Raw genomic sequence first — 25,450 nt, 5'->3', positions numbered from 1 at the left:
ACCACATGAGCGGGTGACCAGGGGCCCGCCGGAGGCCCGGGCCCAGATTTCTCCAATTAGAGGGAATTAACATCTTTAATTCTTTGGCCTGAGTTGAAAGCAAAGAAACAAATCCAGTGGCGTGACTTACAAACATTATCTAACATTCAGAGTCCTGGGCAAGCCGGCGGGGGGGGGGGGGGGGGGGGGGCTCCTCCTTCCAGAGCGAAGGAACCCTTTGATACCAGGAGAACCAGGTTATAGAACCCTTGTTCACACCAACAGCAGCACAACTCAAAAGGTCCCATTCCAGTTCAATCCAGCAATAAAAACTTATTTAAGTACTTTTTAAAATGTGTTTGTTACTTTATTTGAACAGAAAAAAGTTCAAGCTCCTTAAAGACTTCGTAAGATGATTATAATGAAGTGTGAGTATTTATTATGTGTATTTATAATAGAATGTTTTAACAGTTTCCATCAGGAGGCACGCCGGGGGGGGGTTCTGCTCCGGATCTGAAATATTCCAGAGAAAACTTTTAGAATCTGGTTGTTTCAATAAATTCCACCTTCAGTATTTCCACCAAGCGGCTCGACGTGAGCAAACCTTTTATTGTGAAGCTCCGTTTATACGCAAACGGTTCAAGTGAAAACGCATCGTTTGTGTTTGTTTCAGAAAAGTTCTGCGTTTACATGACAGCATTTTGAAAATGATGTAGTTCTGAAGTTGGACCACTAGCTGGTGCTGTTGTTAGTTTTAGTACTGAAACACACACACACACACACACACACACACACACACACACACACACACAGCAGAGAACAATGAGCTCTAAACATTACCAACAGGAGAACACGGACGGTCTAGTGGACAGACCACCAAGTTAGATTGTTATTACGGTGACTGTCAAAATAAAACCACCAAGTTGGATTGTTATTACGGTGACTGTCAAAATAAAACCACCAAGTTGGATTGTTATTACCGGTGACTGTCAAAATAAAACCACCAAGTTGGATTGTTATTACGGTGACTGTCAAAATAAAACCACCAAGTTGGATTGTTATTACGGTGACTGTCAAAATAAAACTACCAAGTTGGATTGTTATTACGGTGAACTTCCTGGAAACAGCCTGGAATCCTCCTGGAAAATCCCTGAAAACCTCTTGGAAACTTCCTGGAAAATCCCTGAAAATTTCCTGGAAAATCCCTGAAAACATCCTAGAGACTTCCTGGAAACCTCCTGGAAACCTCCTGGAAACCCCCTGGAAACTTCGTGGAATCTTCCTGGCTTGTAAGAAGTTGCATCAGAACTCGATCCACTTGAGAATAAAACCAGAACATCAATCAGGTCTGGAGTAGTTTTTATTGGCCGTGTGCCAGCTGGAGCTTTTTATTGGTTTGTGAGTCAAACAGAGACACTGAGGACCAGAGGGGGACAAAGAAACCTGCTGACACAGCATTCTGGGTAATGCTCCCAGCCGCCGCCACCGCCACCGCCATCAGCAGACCTGCAGAGGAAACAACAATGTGGTCCTGAGCCCCCAGCAGGGGGTCCAACCCACACTGCAGGGGGTCCAACCCACACTGCAGGGGGTCCAACCCACACAGCAGGGGTTCTAACCCACACAGCAGGTGGTCCAACCCAAAGACCAGGGAGTCTAACCCACACAGCAGGGGTTCTAACCCACACAGCAGGGGGTCCAACCCACACAGCAGGGGTTCTAACCCACACAGCAGGGGGACCAACCCACACTGCAGGGGGTCCAACCCACACTGCAGGGGGTCCAACCCACACAGCAGGGGTTCTAACCCACACAGCAGGGGGTCCAACCCAAAGACCAGGGAGTCTAACCCACACAGCAGGGGTTCTAACCCACACAGCAGGGGGTCCAACCCACACAGCAGGGGTTCTAACCCACACAGCAGGGGGACCAACCCACACTGCAGGGGGTCCAACCCACACTGCAGGGGGTCCAACCCACACAGCAGGGGTTCTAACCCACACAGCAGGGGGTCCAACCCAAAGACCAGGGAGTCTAACCCAAAGACCAGGGAGTCTAACCCACACAGCAGGGGTTCTAACCCACACAGCAGGGGGTCCAACCCACACTGCAGGGGTTCTAACCCACACAGCAGGGGGTCCAACCCACACAGCAGGGGGTCCAACCCACACAGCAGGGGGTCTAACCCACAGACCAGGGAGTCTAACCCACACAGCAGGGGGTCCAACCCACAGACCAGGGAGTCCAACCCACACTGCAGGGGTTCTAACCCACAGACCAGGGAGTCTAACCCACACTGCAGGGGTTCTAACCCACACTGCAGGGGGTTTAACCCACACTGCAGGGGGTCTAACCCACACTGCAGGGGGTTTAACCCACACTGCAGGGGGTCTAACCCACACTGCAGGGGGTCTAACCCACAGACCAGGGGGTCTAACCCACACAGCAGGGGGTCTAACCCACACTGTAGGGGGTCTAACCCACACTGTAGGGGGTCTAACCCACCCTGTAGGGGGTTTCCACCACAAAGTGAAGACATAGGGAACATAACGACAAAGAAAACACTAAAAATAAATAAATGAAAAATAACGTCAGTGGGCGGAGCATCGCTGAGTGAAGGCAGGTTCACCTGGAGTCCATCATAGGACACACACACACACACACACACACACACACACACACACACACACACACACACACACGGTACTCAGTTACAATAATATGATACTCGAGTACTGAAGTCCAGACAGGACTTCCTGCTGGTCTTCTTGAGGACTGAAAACAAAGCGTCTCACAGTGTTGGAGGCTGTCAGCAGACATTAGGCCGACAGAGCACACGGACACGTTCCTGCTGCTGTGGCTCAGTGGGACGCCCCGCTCGCCTCACTCTCACTGCAATCTGGACACAAACGCTCTCATTCATCACAACAAGAGACACTGAATACCAACGTTTACTGGTCAACTGGGCCTCGCCACACAAACGCTTCCTGGATCCAGGCCGGCGGCCGCCATGTTGGACAAGGAGGGAACAAGGTCGACACGTCTTCAACCCAGAAATGTAAAGACAGACGTTCACATCCCTTCATCCCCCACACCTCTACATCCCCCACACCTCTACATCCCCCATACCTCTACACCTCTACATCCCCCACACCTCTACACCTCTACATCCCCCATACCTCTACACCTCTACACCTCTACACCTCTTCACCTCTACATCCCCCACACCTCTACACCTCTACATCCCCCATACCTCTACACCTCTTCACCTCTACATCCCCCATACCTCTACACCTCTACATCCCCCATACCTCTACACCTCTACACCTCTACACCTCTACATCCCCCACACCTCTACACCTCTACATCCCCCATACCTCTACACCTCTACATCCCCCATACCTCTACACCTCTACACCTCTACACCTCTACATCCCCCATACCTCTACACCTCTACACCTCCCATACCTCTACACCTCTACACCTCTTCACCTCTACATCCCCCATACCTCTACACCTCTTCACCCCCACACCTCTTCACCTCTACACCTCTTCACCTCTACACCTCTTCATCCCTTCACCTCTACACCTCTTTATCCCTTCACCTCTACACCTCTTCACCTCTACACCTCTACGCCTCTTCATCCCTTCACCTCTACACCTCTTCATCCCTACGATACGTTTATTTTTCTTTTTCAGTCGAATCCATTAAAGAAAATCATCAAAACTCTAAAAGAAAATGGGTTTGTTTACATGGCAACGGTCCAACTAGGTAGTTTTATTTTGACAGTCCCCGTAATAACAATCCAACTAGGTAGTTTTATTTTGACAGTCCCCGTAATAACAATCCAACTTGGTAGTTTTATTTTGACAGTCACCGTAATAACAATCCAACTTGGTGGTTTTATTTTGACAGCGTGGTTTTTGGCAGTGAGCCGTCCAGTGGTCATTTTTCAGAAACGAGGGCTGATAGAACAGCGGACGTGTTCCTCAAGGCCTCTAGAACATGTTTAGAACCTCCATTACCACTTGTCACCGTCTGATTTTGCCCAAATTCATATTTTTTTGCCAAAATATAACAAATTATCGGCTCGAGTAAACAACTTGCAACTGACTTCCGGTTTGTATTACGCCCAGCAACGAGCAACGTGATTGGTCAGTTGATACCATGTGGTCTGTAAGGCGGCCTCTGATTGGTTGGAAATACTGTGACTGGTCTGGACAGGAGGCATGAGAACGGCTGAAGGTTCAGGAACCTTCTGGAGCAAGTTAAACTAAAACACAAACCAGAGGGCCGGCGACTGCTGACCTACTTCCTCCTTCAGTGAACCGAGTAACAAAGTACCTCCGCTGATACGCGACAGACCAGTAAAACTCCTCTCCTCCTGGTAGAACACCAGGGATCCACTTTGGGCCCGTCATCATTCAGGAAATACTCGTCATCCTTTGGACCCGATTCTGAGAATCGTGACAGAACTATGTGCTGCTATGCAGACGATACGCTGCTGTATGTCGGAAACACTGACCAAGGTCATGTGGTTTCTGAGGCTCCGATCGGTTCGTAGTACTCAGAACTGGAAAACTTCCTTCGTGCTTTTAAACCTTCCAGAAAAGATCAGTGCAGTAACTTTTACTCTGTTACTGTGTTATTCCTCAGGACAGAATCCAGACAGCTGCCACTCTACCAGCTCCCTGCCAGGTCTCAGTAGATTTCAAGGTTTTATTTGTGTTTCTTTTTAGTTATTATTCATGTTCCCCCCTCCTGGAGACCTGCAGTCCTGTCCTCTGGTGGACCAGATCCGTCTCACTGTTTCCTTCAGTCTAAAAGCTTTTAACCATCAAGGGTTTTTTACTTTCTCACACTTTTTAGTCCATTTTCTTTTTTTCTTTACAGCTCACTTGCTTTTATTCTGAAGGGTCTTGTATTCTACGAAGAGAGCCGAATAAATATAATTATTCTCATTATTATATCGTCCAGTGTCTCACTAAAGCTCCGAGGCTGAACCACAGCAAATCTCTGCAGCCAGATCCAAATCTGCTGGAAAGCTTTTCCATATGACTGCAAGACACACACACACACACACACACACACACACACACACACACACACACACACACACACACACACACACACACACACACACACACACACACACACACACACACACACACACTTCAGGTTTTATTCTATTTCACGTCTGTATAATTGATTCAAAATGTAAAATGAGCTTCTGCTGAGCTTTGTTCACTTCCTGTCGTCCTTCGGCTGCACTGAGGTTTTGATGCGTCGAGCAGCTGAGTCTCTGACTGGGTTCCGTGACGAGGTCGTGGGGTCGAGGAGTTTTCACCCAAAGCTTCCTGGAACTCATGGTGTGTGAGTCTGAAGGTAAAGTCCTGTCAGCTCCAACAGTGTGGAGAGAAAGGGGTTAAATGTTGTTGTTGTTGTTTTTCTATGGATTACTTTCAATTAGGGTTGATAGTTTATTAGAAACGTTGGTCAAAATGAATGAATGAATGAATGGATGGATGAATACACGGGGACGAAGACATAACCGCTGCTCCAACTTTGGTTAACGAAGGTTATGAGACATGGTTTATATGAGACATGGTTTATATGAGACATGGTTTATATGAGACATGGTTTATCTGAGACATGGTTTATGTGAGACATGGTTTATATGAGACATGGTTTATATGAGACATGGTTTATGTGAGACATGGTTTATATGAGACATGGTTTATATGAGACATGGTTTATCTGAGACATGGTTTATCACAGTTCAGAGTTTATCATTGGGTTTGTTCTGACGTTGGTTTGGCGATGACCATAAATGAGCAGCGAATCGTAGCTCCAGGACGTGTCGGATGTTTCTCTGGTGAACACGAGAGATCAATACTTTAATCCTGATCGACCAGCAGATTCTGAGATCGACGAGTCCAAATCATCAAAACGCTGCCAAACAATTTATCGTGGTGCGATTATATCGGCCGAGTGTGTGAACTGGTGGACGCCCAGGATCGATCAATCAATCAACCAATCAATCAATCAATCAACTTTTGCCTGATAAATGACACGTTGATTGAGCAACATATTTTAGTTTTTTTGTTTTAATGAAGTCTATTCAAGCGCTGCAGCTCCGACTAGTGGCGGGAGGGCAGATGACGGGTAGCCGACTGATGGAGGGCCGGACTGCTACTGGCTGGGCGACCAGTCAGGGTGATCAATAAACCAAACTACCTGAGGACCGTGAGCGTCAGCAGCGTCTTACCGAGGTACAGCGAGGCGTTCTCCTTCTTCACGTTGTCGTCCAAGTAGGTGGGTCCCAGCGTGTAGATGGGGGTGGAGCCCATGCCCACCAGGATCTGGGCGATGATGAACAGCGCCACATACAGGTTGTGCTCGTAGCCCTCCTGGTCCCTGGGACAGGAAGTGATGTCGACGCGGCCGCTGGCGTTGCTGTTCATGCACAGGCCCTCGTTGGCCGAGGACGAGTTGACCTCCTTGATCTGGTAGGCCGGGGAGATGAAGTGAGGTAAGGAGAAGAGCGCGGCGCCCACCGCGATGAAGACCCCCCCAACCGCCAGCCAGCGCGGCCTCTGGCCCCGCCCACCGAAGTAACTGATGAAGACCACGACCAGGAGGCTGCCGATGTCGAAGCAGCTGACGAGGAGGCCCGACTCGGAGCTCCTCAGGCTATACCTCTTCTCGATGGTGGTGATGACGCTGCTCAGGTAGCCGGACACCATGAGCGACTGGATGAAGGTCAGGTAGCACATGCAGAACAGGAAGCAGCGCGAGTCCTGTAAGACCACGCCCAGGTACTTCCTGCTGGGCAGACGGATCCGCGCCATCCGAGATGCAAAGAACCCCAGCGGCTTCCTGCGGGCCACGGTCTTGTTCCTGCGGGTCTCCGTGTTCTCCATGTAGGAGCTGGGCCGGTTCAGCGCCGACTTCCCCGGCTTGGGGGCGCAGCTGGTCCTGGTCGGGGACTCGCCCCGGAAACTCTCCGTCTTTGCTGGAAGCTGGATGAACTCTGTGCTTTCCTCGGCTGTTATGGAGGTCCGGCCCGAACGGGCCAGCAGGGTCTTCTCCTGAGGGCCTTCTTCGTCTAGAACCTCTAAACTCTTAGACTTCAAGTCGGTCCCGGGCTCCTCCAGCTCGTCCTCCTTCTGAAGGGACTCGGACAGATCCGGGTCCTCCTGGTCCGTCATGGTCTGCAGTCAATCCAGCCAGTCGCAGCCCAAATTCACAGATCAGTGGCTCCGGCCCATTTCTATCTATTATTTAGAGGAAGACAAGCAGCAGAGAGCCCGAGAGGAGCTGCTTATCTGCAGCTTGTTTATCTGCCGCTGCACACTTCACCCTGCCTTCCGCCACCTTCTAATCCGGAGGTGGGGACCTGGAGGCTCAGGCCTCCTCGGGCCGGCCTGCGGAGCTCGGGGGCCGGACCAGCCTGCAGAAGCTTCCCGCTGCAGGACGCTGCTCCGCGGCCAGCCAGAGCATCCCGGGGAGAGTCCTGGAGAGCACCGGGAGACAATGTCACCGCTCCCCCCTCCTCCTCCTCCTCCTCCTCCTCCTCCTCCGCCTAACTCCTCCCCGAGTCAAGGGCAGCCCGGCTCGGATGCTCCGGACTCGGACGCTCCGCGGCGGCTGCTTCGCTCCGTCGGGCCCGGGACAGGCGCTCGTTCTGCGGGGACACGTCCCAGAGAGTCCCGGGGACAGAAGCGGGAGAGGAGCCGGTGAGATGTGCGGACCTCTGCAGTGCTGCTCAGCTGCTCCGTTCAAAACATCCAGACTTGAAGCTGCGGCCCCGCAACGCCCTTCACAATAAAGGCACAGCAACGCTCAGCCTGCAACCCGACGACAACCACCGAAATGTTCACCGGAAGCTTCTTTTCTTTAGTTCTACTACCTGGTGATGCAGCTGTGCAGCCACATGTGGATTGAGCAACATTTATCAAGTTAATTCGTTAACATTTTCTTTTCAATGTAGTTTAGGAGAGTAAATAAATATTTGAGTAAGTGCAACTAAAAATACAGTTTTTCAAAAGATTGTAAAATTTGATGATTTAGCTTTATCACGTTTTACTCTGAAAGTCCGCGGCTTAAACTTCCGCCCACTCCGTGGTGAATAAAACAACAATGGCGCCTGTGTTCGTCTTTAATCCGACAGTCTGAAGCGACGAGGAGGCGTTAAAGGCTTCCGGTCGGAGTTAAAACACAAAGTCCTGACGGTAAAAACCGTGAAAGCGAGTTGTTTTACACACGTTAATGTTGAGAGAAGAAGAAGAAGAAGAAGAAGAAGAAGAAGAAATGCCCAAATGGTTTCATAGCGGAAACAGTCCGAACGCAACCGGAAGTACCGACAGCTTCAGATTAAGCGGATATAATAAAAGCCTTTAACATATATGTCTATGATGCGGACAATTTAAAGATATAAAAATTTAATTGATAAGAATTCCACGTGAAAACGTATTACTATTCATTGTTATTGAATTTATTTTCATATATTGTCATTTAGCTACTTAAACAAAAATCCATCTGGGTCTGTGAGTCACTAAAACACCAACGATTTACTTTTTATGGTTTTTATTTATTTGAATAAAAAAACGTCTTTAAGGATTGAAAAGTTAGAAAAAGGAAATAAACTGAAAAATATACATATATTTTGGACTGTGAGTCAGTATATATCATGAAAAATAATTATTTTACTTTAAAATGTAAAAGAGGAAAAACTTTTTCAAAGGATTCGGGACTTTTTAAAGTAAATCAAAATATACAGTTTAAAAGATTTAAACTGACCCAGATTACCTACTTTTTTAGGATTAATTGTGGAAAAATTGATTAATTGTTAAATTTAAGTGGAAGTTTTTTCTTTATTATTCAACTGCATAAAGTTTTACTGAGAACTACAATGAAATGTTGTTTTGGGAATAAAAAACAGAAAATGTGCGACGTGTCCTACAATAGTTTTATAAGCTTTCATCAAACATTTTGTGTTAATATTTTAGAATTTTACCATATTTCAAATAAAGTTAGAAATGCCTTGTTATTAGAGATTAATGTCAATATAAATCACTGTTATTTTAATATTATTAAATTAAATTTACGAATAAGCTTATTTGAAGAAAACTAAACTTAAAAAATGTGTTTCTGTTCTTTTCAGTTCCAGAAAGGTTTTGATAATCAACATTTATTATTAACCTAATTTAATCTCAAACCAGAATAATTAAAAACTTTCTTGTTTTTGTTATAGGTTCAATCTGAAACAGAAAACTGAAGAAGAGTGTGTGCTGGAGGAGTGAGGTTGTGTCGTGGTGCCCTCTAGTGGAAGAAATACAAACTGCAAATTCCTTAAACACAAAGTTATTCTAATAATTTAATATTTGAATCCAGAACTTCTCAGGTCTGATTTTATTAAGTTTGTGTGAAAATTAAATTCATGAAAAACCAAACAACAAAACAGATTTTTCCTTTATAAAAGTCAAATCTTTGATTAGATTAATCACTCAGTTAATCTGTCTGTACCACTTTATATCTAAAGTTAACAATCAAATATGTTAAAAAATAAATAATAAAAAATATGATTTAATCCCATTTATAAGTCAGTTCTTTCAGTAATAATTCCACAGTTTACTCTAAATAAAACTAAAAGCTTTAAACTTTCTAGCAGTTAATAGTTATTTTATGGTGTCTTGTCATAACTTTTATATCATATAAGATATATGAGGTGGAAGTTAATCTTTTCTCCACTTGGTGGTTAAAGTCATTTCACATTAATGGACTCAGAAGTGACTTTAGATACCATCTGGTGATTTTAACTGGTATTACAACACCGACTCACTTCCGCCATCCCAAAGCTTTAATTGGTGTTTGAAAGATCAGCTGCTAACGTGATAGATTAGATTAATTTATGGCTTAAATTCCTATTTAACTGGACTCTACAGTGACTCAGGACACCATCTAGTGGTTTATAAACGGTCTTGCAGGACAAGACACTGAAGCCAACAGGACTTAGTCTGTGAATGTACAGATAGATGTACTTGAAGTTTTCGTATTGGTATTTCAGTACAAGTATTTAAACTTTGGAGAAAACGTCAAAATATCCAGTCTGAGCTGAATGAAGTCTGTAGCACAGAAAGGTGAGATCAGTCTGGAATCCTCCCTGAACATTCCCCGGTCTATATGAGGCTGATGAGCTGAATCGGGGCTGGAAAGTCGACTGAATACTTTAATAATCCCGGGGGAATTTTCCCCAACAGTGTAATACTTCAGAGGCCTTCATGCAGAACTTCCACCGCTTGTTTTAAACTCTATTCTTCTCCCGTGGATCATCTCAGCAGCAGCAGAACATCTTAAAATAAACTTCATTAAAGTGACACCTGATTAACATCCAGTTATCTGATCCGGGCCGTGACTTCCTGTGGAGCCCAGTAATCCCGCGCAGAGACGCGATAGCATCGCCCAGTCTGTCAGAGAGGAAAGCAGCAGTAAATATTTAATCAGCAATCCAGTCCTCCGCTGGAATATTCATGGGATCTAATCGACTTCCTGATCGTTATTTCACAGCAGAACTCCCTGGAGTGTGACCGCCGCTCCGAACACAATGAAACCTCTCGTCTGTACACACACACACACACACACACACACACACACACCAACTAGATAAACTGAAAGTGTGCAGACAGCTCTTAGGTTGATCTAACAATGCTGATGCTAATGCTAATGCTAATCAGTGCTACCATAGCTCCAGAGTGAATCTCATGATGTTTATAGTCAGAATAACTAAAATAGTTCTCAATCATTTAAAACACAAAAATGTTGCTGAACGGGAAACATTTCTTTTACGAAGTTCTGATTTCCCCTCTTATATTCCACAGCGAGTGCAGCCGTCCTACAATAATATTTTACCTTTCAGTTTACCAGTTATCATCTGTTAGAGGTGTAACGTGTCCTGTGGCTGCCACCAACTCAATATTCTCTAAGAAGACCTTTAACTTGAAACCTCTCAGGTGCTGTGAAGTAAACCCTCCAACCAGCAGGGGGTGGTAGAGGTTTTTTTGTTTGTCCGTTTAAGCAAATGTCACCCTTTTTTTTTACACATTCTGCATTAATGAAAAATTTCTGAGTCTTTTAATAAATTGAAGCTGCAAGCAGCCTTGATCAGAACCTCGACCTCTGTCCTACTGGGGTCGGTCCAATCATGGACAGTATTGTTCTCTCTCTCAAAAAGGAGGTGTTCTAGGTGGTGTTCTAACCTGGTTCTGCAGGTTCTTGTGCTTCTGATCATTTTGTGGCTCAGAGGGACGGTTCAGCTACAGTCACCACTTGTTCAGGTTGTTCTGTCACGGTGGTTTCTAAGGAGACAGCTTGGTTTTCATGTATTTGAATGAGAGGAGGAGGAGGAGGGGGGAGGTGGGAGGAGGGAGGAGGTGGGAGGAGGAGGGAGGAAGAGGAAGGAGGAGAGGAGACGGGAGGAGGAGGGAGGAGGAGAAGGAGGGGGGGGAGGAGGGGGAGGGGGAGGAGGAGAAGGGGGGAAGGAGGGGGAGGAGAGAGGAGGGAGGAGGAGGAGGGAGGAGCGAGGGGGAGGAGGGAGGAGGAGGAGGTGGGAGGAGGAGGAGGTGGGAGGAGGAGGTGGGAGGAGGAGGGGGAGGGGGAGGGGGAGGTGGAGGGAGGAGGAGAGGAGACGGGAGGAGGAGGGAGGAGGAGAAGGAGGAGGGGGAGGAGGAGGAGGGGAAGGAGGGGGGAGGAGAGAGGAGGGAGGAGGAGGAGGGAGGAGGAGGAGGTGGGAGGAGGAGGAGGAGGAGGAGGAGAGGAGGCGGGAGGAGGAGGGGGAGGAGGACGGAGGAGGGAGGGAGGAGGAGGAGGACGGAGGAGGTGGGAGGAGGAGAGGAGGAGGAGGTGGGAGGAGGAGGACGGAGGAGGCAAGAGGAGGAGGAGAGGAGGCGGGAGGAGGAGGAGGGAGGAGGAGGAAGGAGGAGAGGAGGTGGGAGGAGGAGGTGGGAGGAGAAGGAGGAGGAGGGGGAGGGAGGAGGGAGGAAGAGGAAGGACGGGAGGAGGAGGGAGGAGGAGAAGGAGGAGGGGGAGGAGGAGGAGGAGGGGGAGGAGGGAGGAGGAGAAGGGGGGAAGGAGGGGGGAGGAGAGAGGAGGGAGGAGGAGGAGGGAGGAGAGAGGGGGAGGAGGGAGGAGGAGGAGGGGGAGGAGGAGGAGGAGGTGGGAGGAGGAGGGAGGAGGAGGACGGAGGAGGGAGGAGGAGGAGGACGGACGGAGGAGAGGAGGCGGGAGGAGGACGGAGGGAGGAGAAGGAGGAGGGGGAGGAGGGGGAGGAGGGAGGAGGAGAAGGGGGGAAGGAGGGGGGAGGAGAGAGGAGGGAGGAGGAGGAGGGAGGAGAGAGGGGGAGGAGGGAGGAGGAGGAGGGGGAGGAGGAGGTGGGAGGAGGAGGTGGGAGGAGGAGGGGGAGGGGGAGGGGGAGGAGGAGGTGGGAGGAGGAGGGAGGAAGAGGAAGGAGGAGAGGAGACGGGAGGAGGAGAAGGAGGAGGGGGAGGAGGAGGAGGGGAAGGAGGGGGGAGGAGAGAGGAGGGAGGAGGAGGAGGGAGGAGGAGGAGGAGGGAGGAGGAGGACAGAGGAGGAGGAGGAGGAGAGGAGGCGGGAGGAGGAGGGGGAGGAGGACGGAGGAGGGAGGGAGGAGGAGGAGGACGGAGGAGGTGGGAGGAGGAGAGGAGGAGGAGGTGGGAGGAGGAGGACAGAGGAGGCAAGAGGAGGAGGAGAGGAGGCGGGAGGAGGAGGAGGGAGGAGGAGGAAGGAGGAGAGGAGGTGGGAGGAGGAGGTGGGAGGTGGGAGGAGGAGGTGGGAGGAGAAGGAGGAGGAGGGGGAGGGAGGAGGGAGGAAGAGGAAGGACGGGAGGAGGAGGGAGGAGGAGAAGGAGGAGGGGGAGGAGGAGGAGGAGGGGGAGGAGGGAGGAGGAGAAGGGGGGAAGGAGGGGGGAGGAGAGAGGAGGGAGGAGGAGGAGGGAGGAGAGAGGGGGGAGGAGGGAGGAGGAGGAGGGGGAGGAGGAGGGAGGAGGAGGACGGAGGAGGGAGGAGGAGGACGGAGGAGGGAGGAGGAGGAGGACGGACGGAGGAGAGGAGGCGGGAGGAGGACGGAGGGAGGAGAGAGGGGGAGGAGGGAGGAGGAGGAGAGGGAGGAGGAGGAGGAGGTGGGAGGAGGAGGAGGAGGACGGACGGAGGAGGAGGAGGAGAGGAGGCGGGAGGAGGAGGAGGACGGAGGAGGGAGGAAGGAGGAGGGAGGAGGGAGGAGGGAGGAGGTGGGAGGAGGAGGAGAGGAGGCAGGAGGAGGAGGACGGAGGAGGCAAGAGGAGGAGGGAGGAAGGAGGGAGACCTCCCCAGAACATCACAACACAACACAGTGACACACACACACACACACACACACACACACACACACACACACACACACACACACACACACACACACACACACCCCTCAGTGATGGAGAGGAGAAACACATTATCAGTGACTGGCAGGATTTAGATGAATTAAAGTGAATAAAGAGTCAAAGATGAGAAAAGGGGCGGGTATTATGCAAATGAAGCATTATGATGCAAAACAGTGAAGCTCGAGCAGCTGGAATCAAAATACATTCAGGGGAGTTTTTAAAACGTACAGATGATTCCAAATAATGAAAAACTCTATTCAAACAAAACACAGTCATAAACCACTCATTCATTCATTCATTCATTCATTCATTCCTTCATTCATTCATTCATTCATTCATTCACTTCAAGGCTCTCTTATAAAGAAACCCAACAACTCCACAGGAGCAAGTAGAGAAGAAACCTGCAGAACCAGGCTCCAAATCCTGGTCCAAAGTAACTCTGAGCTTCCGCACTGTGGTACTTGAGGTCAAAGTACTACCATCTAGTAGTGCTACATCTTTACATCATTTCTCTCTCAAATACACCAACTTGGGTTTTATCTGCAGAAAATTCTGCTCCTCAGAACCACCTGGTTCCACTGATCAATAGATTAATGTATCACCTGGTTCCACCAATCAATAGATTAATGTACCACCTGGTTCCACTGATCAATAGATTAATGTACCACCTGGTTCCACCGATCAATAGATTAATGTACCACCTGGTTCCACTGATCAATAGATTAATGTACCACCTGGTTCCACCGATCAATAGATTAATGTACCACCTGGTTCCACTGATCAATAGATTAGTGTATCACCTGGTTCCACCGATCAATAGATTAATGTACCATCTGGTTCCACCAATCAATAGATTAATGTATCACCTGGTTCCACTGATCAATAGATTAATGTACCACCTGGTTCCACTGATCAATAGATTAGTGTATCACCTGGTTCCACCGATCAATAGATTAATGTATCACCTGGTTCCACTGATCAATAGATTAATGTACCACCTGGTTCCACCGATCAATAGATTAATGTATCACCTGGTTCCACTGATCAATAGATTAATGTATCACCTGGTTCCACCGATCAATAGATTAATGTATCATCAGCATATCAAGTTAACAGAACGTTTCCTCCAGGAGGGAGAAAGAGTGGCGGTCCTGAGACAGAACCCTGAGGAACTCCAGGTTTAACTTTAGTCTGAAGAGTCGTAAACATGAAGGAACCAGTCTGATCGATCAGATTGATCAGGAAGTAGAACCAGTCTGATCAATCAGATTGATCAGGAGTAGAACCAGTCTGATCAATCAGATTGATCAGGAGTAGAACCAGTCTGATCGATCAGATTGATCAGGAGTAGAACCAGTCTGATCAGGAGTAGAACCAGTCTGATCAGGAGTAGAACCAGTCTGATCAGGAGTAGAACCAGTCTGATCAGGAGTAGAACCAGTCTGATTGATCTGTATTGAATCTTTAAATCTTGGTCACTAGAAGCTCCAGGGTCACAGCAGAGTTCCTCCTCCTGCTCCTGCTGAGATCTTTGTTGGAGCTTTGCACAGATTTAGTTTCCTGAATTCTGATGGGTAAACAGCCCCCCCCCCCCCCCCCCATCTCTGCCCCCCACCCCACCCCACCCCGAGTCCCACCCCCAGTCCCACCCCCCTGTGATGTCACAGCCTCGGTTTCCCCCTAAAGCCTCCAGCAGGGGCAGAAAGAGTCAGTCGCTGTGCTTCAGCAGCAGATCTGCATCAGATCCTCACAGCAGGAGCAGCAGAGGACGAACCACCGCACGGATCAGACGACGCTCCACCGCATGGAACAGGACTCCACCATGGACGTGAGGAGGAGGAAGAGGAGGAGGAGGAGGAAGAGGAGGAGTGAAGCCAGAGGTCAGTGCAGCTCAGAGTTTAACTTCATGGAATGAGTTGAAGCTTTCAGTTGTTCTGCTCCAAGCAGAGTGTGTGTGGCGTCCACCATCATCATCATCATCATCATCATCATCATCATCATCGTCATCATCATCATCATCATCATCATCATATTGTTCTCATTTGGTGAGTGGAAGATCAAAATCCCCTCAATCCTCTTCATCATGAGCGTCTGGTTCAGAGGAAGTCTCTCCGGTCAGTAGAAGAAACTTTATTGATCCCAGAAGAGGAGAACTCTTCATCACTGACTCTTCATCACTGACTCTTCATCACTGACCCTTCATTTACTCTACTTCTACTTTATTTCATTCATTGTAAAAAGAACAACAATACTGTACTGAACAAACGGTTTCAAATTCTTGACTAATAACTTTATTTATAAATAAATAAATATCTGAATACTTTGATCCTTCATCATTTCTTTGTATTTCAAATTTTTTTTTTTTATTGTTTTAATCACTTTTTTAAATCTGCCGTGTGTTTTGGTATCGTTCACATCCTGATCTAGATTTTCCAGAACTGGAACCTTTTATTGAAATGAAGGACTTTATTACTTTGGTTCTGAGTTTCTGTGGTGGGGGGGGGGGGGGGGGGGGGGGGGTATGGAGGTGGTGGGGGGGGGGGGGGGGGGTATGGAGGTGGTGGTGGTGGTGGGGGGGTATGGAGGTGGTGGTGGTGGGGGGGGTGTATGGTGGTGGGGGGGGGGGGGGGGTATGGTGGTGGGGGGGGGGGGGGGGGGAAGACAACACTTTCCTTTAAGTTTTGACAAGAAGATCTAAAGGAAAGACGTCTGTGGCAGATTTAAAAAAAGAGACATTATTTGATCAATCAATGTAGAACTTATATGTAGAATATATTTTCACTATATAATGTAAAATCCAAACAGGAAGTCCAGACTTCATCTTGATGTGTCTTCCTGTCTCAAAGTGGCTCATCGCTTCAGGTTTTACTTTAATTTGATGGTAAATCAGAGCTCAGCACAAACGACAAACGAGCAGTGGGAATAATTACAGGCGGAGGATCAACAGGTCAGCCTTTTAGGATTAAACATCCATTGTTGTGTCCCTTTTAATCCAGCAGATTACAGCGTGATGGTGGCGGTATTGAGTCCAGTGGTTATTCAAAGTGCACTAAGCCGGTTCCACTTTCATTAACGACCCGTTGCTCTTTGTGAAATAAAGTCATCACTCAGCGCTGCTCCTCAAATCCTCCATCAGACCCACGACGTTCTAATCTGAAGCCGCGGCATCAGCGGCGGGCGGTTCTTTAACGCCAGCTGGCTCCTCGGCGCCAGAAGGTGGATCTTACTGAACCGGCGGGCGTCTGAGGCTCAACGTTCCACTGATCCAACTGCTCCTCTCTTCATCTCCTCGGGACTGAAAGATTCCTGGAGCCACGGCGTTGACATCAAGGGAAAACCCAAAGCTGCTGGAGTCTGTGTCCACGTGTCCTTGAGCAAGACACTGGACCCCAAATGGACGGACGGAGTTTGTCTCGTGGCAGCTGCTCCCGCTGTGAAGCAGATCAGAGACGTGACGAGTCCACATCTGAGAGAAGGAGTCACTGTGACGACGAACCTCTGAACGCTCAACTTTTTCAAAACGGCTCCCAAGGATGAACTTTTCAAAAATGTCTTCTTGATGACGCCGCCGCCGCCGCCGCCGCGCAGCTGCCGCGCCGCATAGCCGCCGCGCCGCGCAGACGCCGCGCCGCACAGCCGCCGCGCCGCACAGCCGCCGTGCCGCGCAGCACGGCCTTGATGAGTAATTCCTCGGAGAGTTTCTGTCTCATCATAAGAAAGAAATCTTTCATGTTTTAACACATTTTGAAGCTAAAAGTCACAAAATAAAAGCTCAGCCTCATACTTGTCCCACATCGCTGCAGTTTGTTCGTCTGTTCAGTTTGAAGAAACGAACTTCTCCTCTAACGATTTAACCTTCGTCCTTTCACCGTGGACTCTGGGAAACGTCTTCCTGTGGCGACGTCTCGCTTCATGACTTCAAGCTAAAATACGATCAAACATTGATGTGAAACAGGAAGTCACTTGATTCGTCCTGCGTCATGTTCAAAACTTCCCCCAGCCCAGAATCGAACCAGGGACCTGAGAAGGAGCTCAGACTGAATCAGAACGCTGCCCAGAGAAACTGCTCACGTTGAACCAACCAGCCATCGTCTCATAAATCAGACGAGACAAATGTAGACGTTGGTTGTTGGTTCAACGTGAGACGGGATCCGGTCTCCTGCTCCTGGACTGCTGGACTGCTGGACTCCTGGACTGCTGGACTCCTGGACTCCTGGACTGCTGGACTGCTGGACTCCTGGACTGCTGGACTCCTGGACTCCTGGACTGCTGGACTCCTGGACTCCTGGACTGCTGGACTGCTGGACTCCTGGACTCCTGGACTGCTGGACTGCTGGACTCCTGGACTGCTGGACTCCTGGACTGCTGGACTGCTGGACTGCTGGACTGCTGGACTCCTGGACTGCTGGACTGCTGGACTGCTGGACTGCTGGACTGCTGGACTCCTGGACTGCTGGACTGCTGGACTCCTGGACTCCTGGACTGCTGGACTGCCGGACTGCTGGACTCCTGAGCTGAAGCTGGTTTCTGCTCCGTCCTCCAGACGTCTCGAGTCGTCTGAGAACATGATGGAAGGACTTCTCCAGGGACTCTTTGTCAACGTGTCCAGAAGACAAAACCCAGTGGTTTCTGTTCAGAAGTAAAACGCCCCCCGGCGGGAAAAATCCCCTTCTGTTGGCGTTTCAGTGGAATTAGCGAGCTGCCAGGCGCTGGCTGGTCGCAGGACGGATTTGATTGTCCTGCTTTCAGCGGGATTATGGTTCTGCAACATGGAACCAACAGCTGCTGACGTGTGGACGTCTGTGGACATCAGGACATCTGTGGACATCAGGACATCTGTGGACATCAGGCCTTTTGGAAGAAGTCAAACTTAGCCAGACGTGTCGGGACGTCGTTCCGCTGATGGATTCTGCGGCGGCGGCGGCGCTGCTCAGCCCGCGACTCCTGGAGACATTAGCAATATGCTCTGTTGCCTATTTAGTTTAATTGCGGAGAAACTCAGCGGGGAACAGTGAAGGACTGGAGGCAAATGAGCCTGTTGGGCCACTAGGTGGCGCTGTTGTTAGTTTTAGTACTGAAAGTACACACACACACACACACACACACACACACACACACACACACACACACACACACACACACACACACACACACACACACACACACACACACACACACACACACACACACACACACAATGAGCTCTAAACATTAATACTAGAACACAGACATTCTAACGGACAGACGACCAAGTTGGATTGTTATTACGGTGACTGTCAAAATAAAACTACCAAGTTGGATTGTTATTACGGTGACTGTCAAAATAAAACTACCAAGTTGGATTGTTATTACGGTGACTGTCAAAATAAAACCACCAAGTTGGATCGTTATTACGGTGACTGTCAAAATAAAACCACCAAGTTGGATCGTTATTACGGTGACTGTCAAAATAAAACCACCAAGTTGGATCGTTATTACGGTGACTGTCAAAATAAAACTACCAAGTTGGATCGTTATTACGGTGACTGTCAAAATAAAACCACCAAGTTGGATCGTTATTACGGTGACTGTCAAAATAAAACCACCAAGTTGGATTGTTATTATGGTGACTGTCAAAATAAAACCACCAAGTTGGATTGTTATTACGGTGACTGTCAAAATAAAACCACCAAGTTGGATCGTTATTATGGTGACTGTCAAAATAAAACCACCAAGTTGGATCGTTATTACGGTGACTGTCAAAATAAAACCACCAAGTTGGATTGTTATTACGGTGACTGTCAAAATAAAACCACCAAGTTGGATTGTTATTATGGTGACTGTCAAAATAAAACCACCAAGTTGGATCGTTATTATGGTGACTGTCAAAATAAAACCACCAAGTTGGATTGTTATTACGGTGACTGTCAAAATAAAACCACCAAGTTGGATCGTTATTATGGTGACTGTCAAAATAAAACCACCAAGTTGGATCGTTATTACGGTGACTGTCAAAATAAAACCACCAAGTTGGATTGTTATTACGGTGACTGTCAAAATAAAACCACCAAGTTGGATCGTTATTATGGTGACTGTCAAAATAAAACCACCAAGTTGGATTGTTATTATGGTGACTGTCAAAATAAAACCACCAAGTTGGATCGTTATTACGGTGACTGTCAAAATAAAACCACCAAGTTGGATTGTTATTACGGTGACTGTCAAAATAAAACCGCCAAGTTGGATCGTTATTATGGTGACTGTCAAAATAAATCCCCTCTCTGTCTATCCTCTGACCTTGAACTCCAACAAAAGAAAGTCTTGTTGTCTGGTCGGAACCATAAACAAAGATTCTGTTTGTGGACGAGTTGATTAAAGCTGAACTGTGAGCAGGTTTGAACCGACACAGAGAATCTATACTGGAGTTCAAGCCCAACGCCTTAACCACTCAGCCATCACAGCTCTATAGAGCTAGACATAGATCAATATGTCCTTTCAGTGTTAAACCGTCACATCTTCACTCCACTGTTGTTGCGATGCAGTAAGTCTGGTGAGATGTCTGCTCTTCCCTGGTGGAATGGACGCCATGACGCCGTGAGCAGGTCGGCTGGACTTCACCAAACCTGGTCAACTATAAAACTACTCTAACTACCACTTCAATGCTAGTGAGGTTTAACTCTGACACCTAATCACAATTTATTAACCAAATGAATGAACAGTTAAATCAACCTGCAGCAGAGGGGAATCAAACAACCGGTGAGGTGACAGGAAGCAGCTTCACGTTCATTCTTCTCTGGTTTCGTGTCTCATTGAAGTTTCAGTTTAACCGTCTGACGTGGATATTTAACCTTCCTGGAACCAGTGAGGCGATTATCAGGAATCAGCCACTCGGGCAGGGATCTGCAACCTGCAGCTCCGGAGCCGCATGAGGCTCCTCGATAGAGGCGCCCTGAGCCTGTCAAAACATTATACCTCAATATACATTTAATCATGCACACACTCATTCTCAGAAGGATTTTTAACTCTTGGCTAAAAAGGGCTTTTAAAACTGGCCCAACAGAAACGGGGTTAAACAGCTGAAACCAAAAGAAACAATGGAAAAGATTCTAAAACAGCTTAAAAACAAAAAGCTGTAATGAGGAGGAGCTCACACAAGGAGGGAAAACACAAAGAACCACCTACAACTGGTTAAAACAATCTTACAATTGTCTTAAAAAAAGGTATAAACCTGTAAAGTCAAGTTCAAAAACACTTAAAATGACAAACTTGTTTAAAAAAAATGCTTTAAAAATATCAGCTGGAAAGGAAATGAAGTGTTCGTCACCGAAATTGTTGCTGAAACTTCCTAAATGCAACATAAGCTGCAGTTTATCTTTAAATATCAAAACCTTAGAAGTAACGTCGACGTCCTGGCGGCGGCGTACGAAACCACACTCAGATATAAAGTCACTGAGTGTCGAGGAAAACATGAACGTTGGTATTTAAACCCAAAAAAAAAAAGAGCAAAAGATCAAAAGAAAAGACGAAGCAAACCTCTCCTGGTGTTAAACATCATCGCTGAAGAAGTTGCTGGTTTCTTTGCCCTTGAGGAAAGTAACTGGAGCCACTCGCCATTAATTATACTTAACAAATGAGATTATCCACAGCTGTCAGACTGCACACACACACACACACACACACACACACACACACACACACACACACACACACACACACACACACACACACACACACACACACACACACACACACACACACACACACACACACACACACACACACACACACACACACACACACACCATGGCTGATTGATTCTATTAAATCAGGTTCCTCACCAGGGACACTGGAGCTTCTCTGTTCCTCTAAACCCTGCGATCAGAAAGTATCAGCACTTTTCCACAAACATGTTTTCCTTAGTCTGACTCTTTAAATCAACCAGGAAATAAATATCTAATCTTTAGTGGAAACGCGATGTAAAGAAGATAAATAACAGAAGATAGAATATCTTTCAGGTATTCTTTTGGCACCGGACCCCTGCTGTGTTGACAGATAGAACCAGGCTAAGGAAGCTTTTAGATTTAGATTTCATTTTGGTTTTATCTTGGAATAACTATTGTGGTGGAGTCGGTCATCCAATAACCGGGGGATTGGTGGTCCAAATCCCACTCTATCTGACCGTCATTGTTGTTGTGTCCTTGGGCAAGGCACTCTCCCCACATTGCCTGACGGTGGTCGGAGGGATCGTTGGCACATGATGGCAGCCACTCCTCTGTCAGCAGCTCCAGGGCCGCTGATAGAGGGACCTAAACTAGATCAACTAACTAACTAAACCAACTGAGCAACAAAAACACAACACAACCATCACCAACACTAACAAGCCACACCAACTCCCATAATGCATTGCAGCGATCAGCTCTGTGATTAGATGACAAGTGTTAATCTAAGATGGTAAAACAGCTTTAAAGAAACTTAACCAATGATCCTGATCAGCCTCCAGATTCTACCAACAAGATCAATCCCATGACCTGGCAGAGCGTCTGGTGTTCCTGCTGGAAACACAGAAACACAGAAAATGAAAACAACTGAAGGCAGAGCGTCTGTGGTGAGGAAACCTCTCCTGTAGAGCGTCTGTGGTGCTGAAACCTCTCCTGCAGAGCGTCTGTGGTGAGGAAACCTCTCCTGTAGAGCGTCTGTGGTGCTGAAACCTCTCCTGCAGAGCGTCTGTGGTGAGGAAACCTCTCCTGTAGAGCGTCTGTGGTGAGGAAACCTCTCCTGTAGAGCGTCTGTTGTGAGGAAACCTCTCCTGTAGAGCGTCTGTGGTGCTGAAACCTCTCCTGTAGAGCGTCTGTGGTGCTGAAACCTCTCCTGTAGAGCGTCTGTGGTGCTGAAACCTCTCCTGTAGGGCGTCTGTGGTGAGGAAACCTCTCCTGTAGAGCGTCTGTGGTGCTGAAACCTCTCCTGCAAAGCCTGGTCTTTAGGAGAGGATGTGGTCTTCGGGAGGGGGTGTGGCCTTCAGGAGGGGGTGTGATATTTAGGAGAGGGTGTGGCCTTCAGGAGGGGGTGTGGCCTTCTGGAGGGGGTGTGATATTTAGGAGAGGGTGTGGCCTTCTGGAGGGGGTGGGATATTTAGGAGAGGATGTGGTCTTCGGGAGGGGGTGTGGCCTTCAGGAGGGGGTGTGGCCTTCTGGAGGGGGTGTGATATTTAGGAGAGGGTGTGGCCTTCTGGAGGGGGTGTGGCCTTCTGGAGGGGGTGTGGCCTTCACATTAAAACAGCAGTAGTGAGTGACTTGTGCAGCCTCTCTGCCATACCAGGAGATGGCGGTGTTGAGTCTTTGGCTATGAAAAGCACAAAATGCTGACACTTTCAAACCTATAGGTACTGTAAGCTACTGGAAAATGAAAAATTAATTATAATTAATTGTATTATAATTAATACAAATAATCAAAATGAAAATTTCATGGATTTCAATGTAAACGCTGCCTCCCCTGACTGCACGTCACTGCTGATTTCATCCTACCAGAGTCTTTCTCTCTGCTTCTTCTGCCCTCTGTGTTGTTTTATCAGTGAAAACAGTCTGGATCTTGTGGTGAACTTTCACTCAGCTTTACTAGGATCAATAAGAGCTGCAGGCAGCGCTCTACAGAGCTGTAATCCATGTTTCCCTCTACAGAGCTGTAATCTATGCTTCCCTCTACAGAGCTGTGATGGCCGAGTGGTTAAGGCGTTGGACTTGAAATCCAATGGGGTTTCCCCTCGCAGGTTCAATCCCTGCTCACAGCGTCTGATTCTCCCGTATTTCAGTTTTAATCAACTCGTCCACAAACAGAATCAGTGTTTCTGGTTCTGGAGCGTCGTCATAACGTTTGTTTTCATGTTGGAAGAGTCCCAGGCTCAAACTGCGGTCCAGCTTCGGCTCAGGGGAGGTTGACAACCGTTTCAAGTGAAAACATGAAACTTTGGTACCTTTTTGAGTCACTTTGAATGACAGCAGTACTCGGAGTCACCGAAAACAACCTTTTGAAAACGTTCCAAATTCATCTCCATAGAAACGGGAGAAAAAGCAAGTTTCTGAAACGCTGGTCCCGGTTCTGGTCATAACGGCTCAAATATTCAAGCGGCTGTAAGACAGTGAACTGAAACCAGGATATTGATCTATGTCTAGCTCTATAGAGCTGTGAACTACATTCAGCTCTATAGAGCTGTGATGGCCGAGTGGTTAAGGCGTTGGACTCGAAATCCAATGGGGTTTCCCCTCGCAGGTTCAATCCCTGCTCACAGCGACTCAGTGAAAACCTGACACTCTGGGAAGTTTCTCCTTCTTACTTTGTACGCTTCCTATTTTCCGAGTCCGTCTTCTTCCTTATTGCAGATGTTTCTGTGGTTTAGAAGTTTCTCAGGCAGCCTAAAAGACGGTAGTTCGGTCGTTCCTCCTCCTTTGTGCAGAATTCTTTTTTGCATCTTAAGAGTACTGTATATATCATTTTAATCCCTGTTGCACACTAATACAGGTGTTTAGTAGTATTCATAAAGAAGGAGCACTTTGTTACTTCCTGGTGGGTGGGGTTACTGCCTGATTGGAGGGTTTCGCCCCCGCTGGCTGATGACTGTGGAGGGCGGAGCGACGCAAACTGAAGGTCATTAGAAGAAGAAGAGTGCAGAATGGCCTTGGACCCGTCGGGTACATCAGGCGTGTGATGCCATTGGGTGGTGGGTCGACATGAGTGGAGGCAGGTGGAGGCTGGAGCTGTTTTAATGGTGGTCACAGCTAACGGGGCCTTTCTCTTCACAACCCAGAGAACGGAGATGATGATGGTGTTGCTCCGCCTCCCTCTCCTCACACACAGAAACATCCTCATTGACTCGCAGCCATTTGTGAGGTCCAGCATCAGACGGAGCTCCTGGTCGCGGTGGAGGTTAACCAGGTTGTAACGGGACTAACTGGTTCTCTAATCTTCTTATCAAGCCGATCTGTGAACAGGCTTCATGCAGCAGCTAGGGGGCGACAGTGTGTCGACGAATGGAGGGTCTGTGTTCCCGAGGCTCCGTTTCCACGGCAACAAAGTCAAGTGAAAACTCTTCTGATTCAGAAAGGTTTCACGTTTCACGTCTTCACGAACAACAACCTCATTTTCATGTTGGGCAACGGGCTGTTGTGTAAACTGGCTCAAAATGTAATTGGTGAGGAAGAGTGAGAATTCAGTTGAACTTTTCATTCTCATTTCTCATAAATAGATTGAACGTATAACCCAGTCCTCCTGGTCTGCCTGAGCCTGGTGGAGCCAAACAGACTCCCAAGTTTCCATTAAAACAAGAGTTCATCGTACAAAAAGTCCAGAGGACACAAGGAAGCAGAAGCAACGAGCCGAGCCGAGCCGAGCCGAGCCGAGCGGAGCGGACAACGGAGGGAGAGAAGTTTAAATACACAAGACAGGGAAAGAGAGACAGAGGTGGAACTCATGATGAGGGAGAAGACAAGAGGACAGACAGAGACAAGCTTTTAGATTCCTCTGTTGACTGTTGAATCTTCTACTGCGTCCATATCAACCCAGCACCACAACCTGCTGATCAATCAGGACGGGAAGTCGTTTCACAAAGTGTGGGAGTTCAGAGGGAATTCAGAACAGCTGGATTCATCCCGACATTAGATTTTAACAGCTGGACTGATTCTGAAGACTCTCCTCTGTCCTGGACTTCGTTAAGTCTTCTTCATGTTTTGTTTTACAGAACGGAGCAACTCATTATCGACCCTCATCAGTCCGATGAAACTCGTTGGAGCTTCGCCAGCAGAGGACGAAGACATTTCAAGTAAATATTAATGCAATTATTAATTTCACTACATTTGAGTTCAAAACTCAAGCATCATGGATCACAATTATTCATCCATCCATCCATCTCCTCCCTCCCCGGGTGGTGGTGGTGTCAGTCTGAGCACCGTCACCCAGATCACATTGCACCATTAAGAACCTTCCTGCAGGTGGAGAGCCCTCAGGAAGGTGGAGAGCCCACAGGAAGGTGGAGAGCCCACAGGAAGGTGGAGAGCCCACAGGAAGGA

General features: G+C 48.0%; 1 protein-coding gene across 1 annotated transcript in view; it reads right to left on the bottom strand.

The window, feature by feature from the left end:
- Positions 1-8,647, bottom strand: part of LOC308108397 (solute carrier organic anion transporter family member 5A1-like) — a gene marked incomplete at its 3' end in the record, with an annotated part of 16,559 nt that extends 7,912 nt beyond the window's left edge. The window contains exon 1 of the mRNA XM_080461272.1: positions 6,249-8,647. Coding sequence (XP_080317398.1) covers positions 6,249-7,191 — 943 coding nt within the window. The 5' untranslated portion in view covers positions 7,192-8,647. The remainder of the gene's footprint in view (positions 1-6,248) is intronic.
- Positions 8,648-25,450: the final 16,803 nt, after the last annotated feature.

The sequence above is a fragment of the Lipophrys pholis genome (genome assembly GCF_963383615.2).
Source record: "Lipophrys pholis genome assembly, chromosome: 1".
Taxonomy (NCBI): Eukaryota; Metazoa; Chordata; class Actinopteri; order Blenniiformes; family Blenniidae; genus Lipophrys; species Lipophrys pholis.
Note: the sequence above shows the minus strand (reverse complement) of the source record. Positions and strands in the feature narration are given on the sequence as shown.